Here is a 9,858-nt window from a genome sequence, read left to right as displayed (position 1 = left end):
TTCATTGTGACTTCATCATTTCAATTTGTTTCATTTAGACTTCTATGAGTGCAGTGTTACCATGAATTGGTTATCATTTATATCATGGAGCACTGTGGGTAGCCTTAGGAACTGTTCCCAAGTTAAGTCCTGGAGACTATTTGAGGACTTTAGGGTTCTAGAAAAGGCCTAGGGAAGTGTAATGAGTGAATCAGATCTTAAGGCTTAGTTTTCTGAAACATACCAAAATACCAGAGAGTGACTCTCTGTGTACTGAGAAGGTGGCCCAAGAGATTCTTGAGGCTGGCGGAGAGAAAGACACAGTATTTGACTTTGACATGCAAGACAGGGTTTTACAAGATGGTTGGTATGAATCCCTTCCAATCACAATCAGAAGCAAGGGTATTGGTCCTGACCGTCAACAGAGAAACATTTCCTGCACATAACTCTTGCATGAAGTGAGATCTATTGAGCTGGAATGTTTTGAGAAGAAGAGGAAAACTTGGCAAGAAATAGAAGAGATGCGTGCCTTTCATAAAGCTTGCCTTTGGCTGGTGGAGGAACTGGACACAACATCCAGTACCGGGGAGTGCACACTCTGTCATGGCAGTTTAATTCTTTTTGTTTAAGGTACTGAAAAGACTTGAGCTCTGGCTGGTGGTTCAGCACAGAAGTAGGCTGGGGTGCAGGAAAAGGGGGAGTATATTAGAGATATGCATAATCTAGCTCTCCCAACCAGTTATGCAAGCAGCGATGGGTAGCTGCTCAACAGCCTTGACTTACTTTAGTGATTAGTCTATCTCCAGGCCATTTGTCACTCTCTGAAGGTTAATTGTATTGGGGTTTTTTGCACCTGGCATGCTTGGGTCTTATCAGGGGCCCTCTCTTGGCATATCTTGTATCCACCCCCTTGTGTCCATCCCTCTCGGTCCTTCTCTTTTCATGTGTTGCCAATATAGCCTGGGTGACAAGGGGATTAAAGTTTCTGAGGAGGGCAATGCCACTGAAGTTATGTAAGTTCACTGCGTCCCAGCCAACCAAGCTAGAAAACTGAGAAGCAAGACAGACCCTTGCTGAAAGCTAGATGCTTGGGTTGACATGCAGGCTCCACTGAAGTCAACAGGAATTTTGCTTGGGAATTCAGTGGGGCCAGGATTTCCCTTGGGTGTCTGAACTGGCTGTTAATGGATAAACAAGTTACATGAGATGGGAGGCGGGCTGGGGGGAAATAAGCACCTTAGGCCAGATCCAGTGCCCTAATGCACTTCCATCGACTTTAACAGGAGCATTCCCGCTAACTTCAGTGGCCGTAGGTTTAGACTCAGAGGTCCAGATTCTCCCCTGCGTTGGGGCTTCTTTGAGCCAAAAAGCTGCCATAGCTAGCCAAGGCAGGATCATCCCAGTGTAGGGGTATTTGCCAATGTCTCAAGGCCAGTGTAGCAATCCCTATCCGTCCTCTGGTCTCCGTGTCTGGCACAGAGGGCCCAGCTGAGGGAAATGGGTATGGCCAGGCCTTCCCTGCACTCTGATGAGCCTCGGCTGCCATATTGGCCAGGGGTGACCTGAAGCTGTTGGCAGCCTGGAGCCCAGAATTGGGGAGGTGCAAAGGAGGATGGAGACACTGTTGCCGAACCCTTCTGGGATGGTGTGTGTGAGTCCCCCCATGCAGCACAACATCTAGGCAGTAATATTTTTTATGTTAACATTTTAGTTTGGTTCCTTCAAAACCTGGCATTCTGCTGGCCCTCTGCCTCAGGTGGCATTTCTCCCAGAGGCAATTGATGCTCTCCACTCCCTTAGATAAATGGAAGGGGATCTAGTTCCAATTTCCCACCCTCCCCTCCCCTCCCCCCCAGCCTTGGCACTGGAGGTGTTGATGCCCTTGAATAAATGAGCTTTTCTGTCTGTTTATTTTATTTTGTTTGTGGTGGGGGGGGGGCCATTCTGCTGCCTTTTACGCAGGTGTTTAGGTTCCACACTGATAAGGACTTGCCTCTGCCACATAAAGCACTTCTGAGTTCCCTCGGTGGGACATTCCCCTGGAAGGAAAGATGGGAAAGGTGTTGATGGGAGTCGGTGAGTAACTCTCTCTGCCTTTGCTGGCTACGTCAGGATATAAATTCCCTGGATGGCTGGTCACAGACGCAACAGCCTTTTGCCCAGGGACAGTGTGTTCTAGAACTGGTCCTAGCAGGTGTCTGGGTAACAATGTACATGGAATAGTTTTACTTGCTCTGGGACTGATTTAAGCATTGAAAGGCTCTAGTCAAGTTTATTTTTAATGCATTCTTCCTTTTTGCAGGTTTGGCCATTCTGGTGCAGTTGCAGCTGGGTAAGAGCATCTTATTCTTTCTTTTTGTGCACAGGGTCCTAATGAAACTGCAATACAGTTAGAAAGAACAGTTAGCCAGACCTTCAGCTGGTGTCAATCGGTGTAGCTCAATTTCAGGGTAGTTATGATTCACAGCAGCTGAGGATCTGACCCACTGATCCCTCTTCATTATTCTTTAATGTTTCCCTTTGTTGGCTCCATCGATCCTTGTAACAACCATTCTCGGACTTCAAGAATGGGCATGTGTCTTCCATGCAACTCGATATTAAATTGGAGCAAGGAGCAATAGAACCAGTACTCTTTTTTTCTCTAATGCTGACTGATAGCTGAGTCTACTCTCCACCCTGGGCCTTGGTTTCTAACTAAGCAAGATTATCCTGTCGATAACATAATTTTTCTGCTCTGGGCCAAATGTTTATCTCTGTGTTGTGGTTGGTTGAAAGGGAATGCCCCGACCTTGGTGATATCTCAAAAACACTGTTTATTGCTATATTTGTCATTGGGAACATATGGTGGGAAGTTGTTTGAATGGGACATGTAACTGATTCCTAGATGTAGCTGCAGAAAATATACATACCAGGGTAGCATTGCGAACGCAGAATTTGTGAGTAGAAAGTGACTGTTAAATGAAATCACCATTCACACTCAGGACCAGTGCATCTATTTGTAGATCAGAAGATGTGCAAGAAAAGGCTAGAATTTCCTCTTGTTACCCCAGTGTTGTTCCATTGACATCAGTGGATTTATCCCTGCACCAACATTGGTGAAAGGAGAATCGCATGTCTGATTCCACTCTCAATAACTCCGGACGTCACCATTGAGAAACAAACAGACGTTTCCGTCTTAATATCTGTGATTTGCTTTTCTCCTGCCAGGCTCTGCCTACAAACTTGTGTGTTACTTCACTAATTGGTCTCAGTACAGGCCAGAACCTGCCAAGTACTTCCCAAACAATGTGGACCCAAATCTATGCACCCACTTGATCTATGCCTTTGCAACTATGAATCAAAATAAGATTGCCCCATATGAATGGAATGATGAAGACAGACTCTACCCAGAATTTCAAGCACTAAAGAAAAGGTAAGCACTTTCCAATGTACAATATTAAAAGCAATTTTGCTTTTAAAAATACTACTTGTTGCCAGATAAAATTGAGATTTTTCTATCAGCAATGAAGAATTTCTTTATTACAGAACAGGAATAGTTTTAATAGATATCTAGCAGCAATGCTTTCATTAAGGGCTCTATTCCACAACCTTCATGGGACTTTACTCACACAAGTAGTCCCGCTGATTTTGGTGGAACTATGTAAGTGTGCACCAGTGTGAATCAAGGTTCCATGATCAAGTCCTAAGGGTCGATTGTATTTTGAATTCAACCCCGTTTTCAGATGAGTATATTTTGGATGCATTAGATTACTCATGGCTGGAATGTGGTCTGACACAGGAGTCCAGTTCAAGTGTAATGTGTGTGTTTTGTTTTTTTTAAACAAAAACACAGTTTAAACCAAAGGGGAGGTGATGAAAGCTGTGGCTGGGCATTGCACAGAAATTTAGGAGCTCTAGGTTCAAATCCCAGCTCTGCCAGAGTTGGTTTCTCTGTGCCTCACTCTTCCCATCTGTAAAACGGGGATACTAACATTTCTTTTTGTCCCACCCATTGTGTGTCTTGTCTGTTTAGACTGTAGGCTCTTCAGGGCAGGGTCTGTCTGTTGCTATGTATTTGTACAGCACCTAGCACAATGGGGTTCTAATCTGGCTTGAGGCCTCTAGGCAATACTGTTACCAATACTGAATTATGATAACCAAAAGAATTGAATAGGTTTTCTCAAATGAAAAATAATAACAACAACAACAAAAAGTTCACAACTGAGCCAAGTCTCAAACGCAACCAAGTGACTGCTGCTTACTGACCTTCCTTTTTCTTTTCTCACGTCACAGAAACAACAAACTTGTAACCAGCCTGGCTATTGGAGGGTGGAACTTTGGCACTCAGAAGTGAGAACTTTTCCCTTGACTTAATGACAAGACGGTGAAGACGATGCTGAAACCTTGACAACATACAGCCTCCTGCTGCTCCTTTGGAGTCAATGAGAGCTTTGCTATTGACTTCACTGGGGATAGGATTAGGCCTGCAATGATTTTGTGAATGACGAGGTGTAAACTATGGTAGTGACTGGGTAGCTGAAGAACTGGGTACTGATGATGCCGTGGGTGCTGGTGACAATGGGGACGGATTGAAGAAATAAGGAGAAGAATGGTGATGAATTATGAAAATATAGATAGTTAATGGTGATTAGACATTCATGATATGAATGGCAGGTGATTGTGGAGAATGGGTAAGCAGGGGATGGCTGGGAAAGGTTAGGTTGGATATTGCAGTGGTTGGAAATCCCAAGCAGATAATGGGAGCATTAAACAGAAAATGGTAGTGTAACGATGATGAGCTAATGAAGATGGGTCCTGATTCAGTGGGAGTCTTTCCATTGACTTCATTGGATGGTGGATCAAGCTGATAATGAAGATAATGGCTAGGAAAGTGATTAAGGGTACTCTGAGTAAACAGATCACGCAGAGAATGGGATGGTGGTACTAGTGAACACACAACAATGGTAGAAAACAGGATGGGATGAATTTTGGTGAGGATAGTTTCATGGTGGAGAAGGAGGAGGATAAAGATGAGGGCAGACTGAGATAAATACACAGGTCTTCAGACTCTGGAGTTTGGTGATAACAGAACTTATTAATAGTGGATTATTGGGTACACGTTGCTAATGACAGCAAGGGAGGTGATTAATGGAAGTGGGTTTTAATTAGATTGTTATGTATTAAGACAATTACATTTATAAAAGAGGAACTGAACAAGTCTGCTGTTGCATGTGTTGATGGAGGAAAAAAAAAAGGGCCAAGTTGTCTAAGAATTATCCTCTTCTAGATTCACTGAAATGGTTGCCTCACCAGTTAATCGTAAAACGTTCATTGACTCGGTGATCGCATACCTCCGTAAGTTTGGGTTTGATGGGATCGACCTGGATTTTGAATACCCAGGTTCTAGAGGTAGCCCCCCCGAGGACAAACATCACTTCACCATCTTGATTCAGGTGAGTAACCAGTGTGCTATCTCAGTTATTCTGTATGTCAGCTGGAGTGAGTCAGATCTGAACCACCAAGCTGTGTATCAGTAGTGTTTACATTGGCATTGCATTACTTTAGTTCACTTTTAGTTCCTTGAGTCCAACTATTGTGGAAATATGGTATCAGACCTTGTTTAAGATACTATTCCATCTTGCAAGGGCTTTGGGGACAATTAGACATGGAAGGAACCTTGTGAAGATCTTTAGGAGTGTATAGAAAAGGTCACATTGCTGGGCTGTTTCTAGATAGATATTCCTAGCTGGACATGAATGACATTTTTACAAGAATCATTACCAACGCTCTCCTTTCCGTTTTCAGGAAATGCTGGAAGCCTTTAAAGCTGAGGCTGCAAGCACTGGACTCCCAAGGCTGTTGGTTACCGCAGCAGTATCTGCTGGCAAAGGAACTATTGATGCTGGATATGAAATTGCTGAGATAGGGAAGTAAGTAGACTAGTTCCCGCATTGTGCTTTACATGCGATTAGCTGGTTCTCTGTTGCCTTGCCCCTTGCATCATCATTAGTACCCGGGCAAAATAGGTTGGTGCAAAACGCTACTAAATCCGCACGGTAGCATTTACACTTCCTTTGGGCAGGCGTAAATGACATCATAAGGTTCTAGGCAAAGGAGGTTCAGGCCCAAAGTCTTGTGCATCCTTTAGGTCAACGTGGGATGATGTATTGTCTGCTGACTCATTTGTCCATCAGGAAATCATATTCCTAACTGTGTTTTCTTTTTTTTTTGTTTGTTTGTTTCATTTAATTTAAACCAGGCTTCTCGATTTCATCAGCGTGATGACCTACGACTTCCATGGAGGCTGGGATTCCTTCACAGGTCACAACAGCCCGCTCTATAAAGGCTCTGCCGACTATGGTGACTTCAAGTACTTCAACTGTGTAAGGGAACAGACAGCAAACTCCCTTTTTATTTCCCCAAGAGGGAGCTGAGAGTAACGGGCACTGGTGGTAAAAAGGTTTTCCATTTGGATCTCTGCAGAAATATGCCATGGAATACTGGAATGATAACGGCGTCCCAGCCGAGAAGCTCCTGATGGGATTCCCCACCTACGGGCGTACCTTTAGGCTTAGCAGCGGTGACATATATGTTGGTGCCCCAGCCTCTGGGGCTGGGTCTTCTGGGCCTTACACCCGGGAAGCTGGTTTCTGGGCTTATTATGAGGTGAGGAGCTTGAGAAAATTACATTTTGTGGCCCAGATCCTGAGCTGATATAAACTGAGTTAGTTCCATTAGTTCTGGTTCTCGGGCGAAACTAAGATGCCTTTACTTCACTCTGGCAGTGCAAAAGGGCCGAATGCTCGCTTTAAGGGCCCTTTACACTGCTAGAGAGGTAGAGGGACCTTAGTATAAATGAGAATCAGACCCATTGATTTCAACGGAGCTATGCCAGTTTGTAGCTGCTGAGAATCTGGCCCATAATTAGTGTTTTATGGCATATACTTTTATGATTTATAGGTGACATATTTCTTTTTTACTTAGATTGTTTGCTGAGTTTCTATCTCTTGTCTAAGCTTCTCTCTCTTGCTGTACAGTGGACAGATTCTCTTCCCACTTACACTAGTGTTGTACTGCAGGGACACTAGCAGGCTAGATCTTCAGGTCTGGAAGAGCTCCATTCAGCTCCGGTCCCAAACAGAAGGCGGGGCAAACGTGGCTGTACCACCCCCCTTTATGTCCACTTCTTCTCTCCTATTCCCTAGACCAGTTCAGTATCTGATGCAAATTAAAGTAAGGCTGCTCTAAGCTACTCTTTGCTGCTACAAAGCCTAAGGGGCTATTCTGCGGGACTGGAGTATAGCTGTGATGTGATCACCTTCTCTCCTGTCAGCTGAGTGGCCTAGGGGCTGCAAGGAGGTGGTAAGGCAGGGTACACCAATTCTACACCATCAGAGTAACTCCTAGCTGACCACTTAGGCTGCTGGATTGCAGACTAAAAGGGGGGACAAGATCTAGCCCATTGACTTCACCTCTTGGCTCCTGAATGAGGGCCACTGTGTGTTAACCCCATGCTGTTTTGGCAGATCTGCACATTCCTAAAGACTGCTCAGGTACGATGGATTCAGGACCAGAAAGTCCCCTATGCCGTTAAGGGGAATAACTGGGTTGGATATGACAACATGTGCAGCTATAAACACAAAGTAAGACCTTTAACATTTTAAAGTGAGGTTTACTTATGCTCTGTTCTGCTATTAGGAAGCACTTGGCTTAAATTCCGTGCATTTCAGAGTCTCTCGATAAAGAGAGATATTTTCAGCCTCGTTCATATTGCGCTAAGGCACAGTGAATGTGATGAGAATATTTCCCAAAGCATTTATTTTTGAGCTGGGGCTTTACTGCCTAGAAGTTAGGTGATCCATGGCTGTCTAATCAGTTACTGGTTTCACTGTGTGCGTGTAGAAATTCTAAAAGGAATTCTTAAGCAGCTGTGGAAATTTTATTGATAGTTGTACAACTTTTTTTGATAGGTCAAATACTTGAAGGAGAAACATTTTGGAGGTGCCATGGTGTGGGCTATTGACCTGGATGATTTCCTGGGCTCTTTCTGCAATGAAGGAAAGTATCCTCTAATAAGTGAGCTGAAGAGACTCCTCGAAACAAAAGGTAAGAAAGTGCTAATGAGTATTTCAGGCCTATATAATTAGGAGGTTCAGTACCTATTTGTCACACTGCTCAGGTGAAATTCCCTCCTCTGCAGAGGTCCAGAACATGAACTAGTTCTCAATATAGGTATTAAGTAGAACATAAACACTGCCTGAATTTTTGGCTTTGTGCTAGCCCTCTGCACAGAGGTGAGTGTCACCCCAAAAACACATGTTTGTAGCTGGATCACCTGTTTCCATTTGCACGCCTATAAAAATGCAAGTGCTTGTCATGTGGTAAATATGAGCTTTAGAAAACTACTGTTGAGGCAAAGTTCAGCATTTTGCTATGTGTGGTGTCTTAACACTGAGCCATTATATAGCACTTTACATTTTGGAAGAGTTTTGTAAGATAGTTAATCCTGACAACATATATAAGGCAGATAAATATTACTTGCCCTGTTTTACAGATGGGAAAATTGAGGCACTGAATTGTTACGTGACTTCGTCAAGGCCATGTTAATCCAGAGGCAGGATTAGACGTCTAGACCATGTCTCTGAAACATGCTTGTCAGTGTGGGAATCATGCCTGTTCTGTGCCTGATCTGCAGAGGATGTGAATCTGCTACAGCTTTTATCTATGGGGGTGGGGCCAGTCCTTTAGCTCAAGTTATACAGGATTGTGCTCTTAGTCCAGGAGCCCCAGGTGATAAACAAGATAACAGCCATTACAAGTTATGAAGCGTAGAGTCCAGAAACATAGACATGCATACAGGAATACATGTGTAGATGAAATCTGGCTGAATCCATGTATCTTAATGACTTTCCAATTATTCATTTTAGATCCGATTGTGCCCAATTGCCCTACAGACATCCCTCCACCAGACCCCATGCCTTCTCCAGACGACAGTACAACTACCTCTTCAGTTATTCCCCCAACTGAGGGGGGAGATGGTACATTTTGTGCTGGCAGACAAGATGGTACCTATGCCGACCCCAAAGATAATACAAAATTCTTCGTATGTGCTGGAGGCAGGACTTACCACTTCACCTGTGCAGCTGGCCTCGTCTTTGATGAGAGCTGCAAGTGCTGTAATTATCCAAAATGTTAACCCCAGCCCTAGCTCAGAACAAACACTGATGAGTAACATACTGTAACTCGAATCATTCCCGGCAGAATCCCTCTTTCCCTATTAAAAAAAAGCCAAGTGGTGGTGATAAGTCATTAATATGTATGTTGTCTGTCTGCTGTGTGATTGGTGACCCTGCTTTTAACAGTAATAAATAATCTCTTTTATATAGTGTCTTCTCTGCTAATGCATTGCAAAACTACATAGTCAAGATATTCAACACAGGCTGAGCCTGGCTTAGTCAGACATTTCCTAAGACATCTTTCTGTGGTTCAGATTTGTGTGCTTCTCCATCTCTGCTCATATAATTTTTAATAATAATAATAAGTAATAGTTATTTTACTTTTCTTCCCTCAATCTCAAAGGAAGGTAAATAGCCTTATACCCATTTTACAGATGGAGAATCTGGTGCACAGAGAGTGGAAGTGATTTGCCCAAGGTGACGTAGCAAATTAGTGCCCAAGCTGAAAACACAACCTAGATCTCCTGATACCCAGTACAGTTCCCTATCCCCTGGGCCGACCAAGTCCTTATTTTGGGATTTACTTCCCTCCCCTGCTGGTGAAGGTTACATAGGACATCTTCATGCAGTGGTTGAGCCTGCTTGGAGAAATGTGGGAAATGAATAGCTGCGGTTGTTGTATAGCACGGCCTTGCACCCACTGGCACAGCCTACTACAATCTAT

General features: G+C 43.8%; 1 protein-coding gene across 1 annotated transcript; it reads left to right on the top strand.

The window, feature by feature from the left end:
- The first annotated feature begins 2,531 nt into the window (after nt 1-2,531).
- LOC119846529 (acidic mammalian chitinase-like) lies at nt 2,532-9,276 on the top strand. Its single transcript, XM_038380332.2, has 9 exons — nt 2,532-3,391; nt 4,252-4,308; nt 5,246-5,411; nt 5,764-5,888; nt 6,218-6,341; nt 6,442-6,624; nt 7,485-7,601; nt 7,929-8,064; nt 8,886-9,276. Exons 1-9 carry the CDS (start codon nt 3,312-3,314, stop codon nt 9,152-9,154), a joined length of 1,257 nt encoding a protein of 418 aa, XP_038236260.2. The 5' UTR covers nt 2,532-3,311; the 3' UTR covers nt 9,155-9,276.
- Nucleotides 9,277-9,858: the final 582 nt, after the last annotated feature.

Source organism: Dermochelys coriacea, chromosome 21, assembly GCF_009764565.3.
Source record: "Dermochelys coriacea isolate rDerCor1 chromosome 21, rDerCor1.pri.v4, whole genome shotgun sequence".
Taxonomy (NCBI): domain Eukaryota; kingdom Metazoa; phylum Chordata; order Testudines; family Dermochelyidae; genus Dermochelys; species Dermochelys coriacea.
This window is presented reverse-complemented; position numbering and strand designations above follow the sequence as displayed.

Excerpts from the sequence above, each read along its gene's own strand:
- LOC119846529 (XM_038380332.2), top strand. The coding sequence starts at position 3,312 with ATGAATCAAAATAAGATTGCCCCATATGAATGGAATGATGAAGACAGA. Across the intron at positions 6,625-7,484 it reads GTTTCTGGGCTTATTATGAG|ATCTGCACATTCCTAAAGAC; the intron begins GTGAGGAGCTTG and ends CTGTTTTGGCAG. Across the intron at positions 7,602-7,928 it reads TGTGCAGCTATAAACACAAA|GTCAAATACTTGAAGGAGAA; the intron begins GTAAGACCTTTA and ends TTTTTTTGATAG.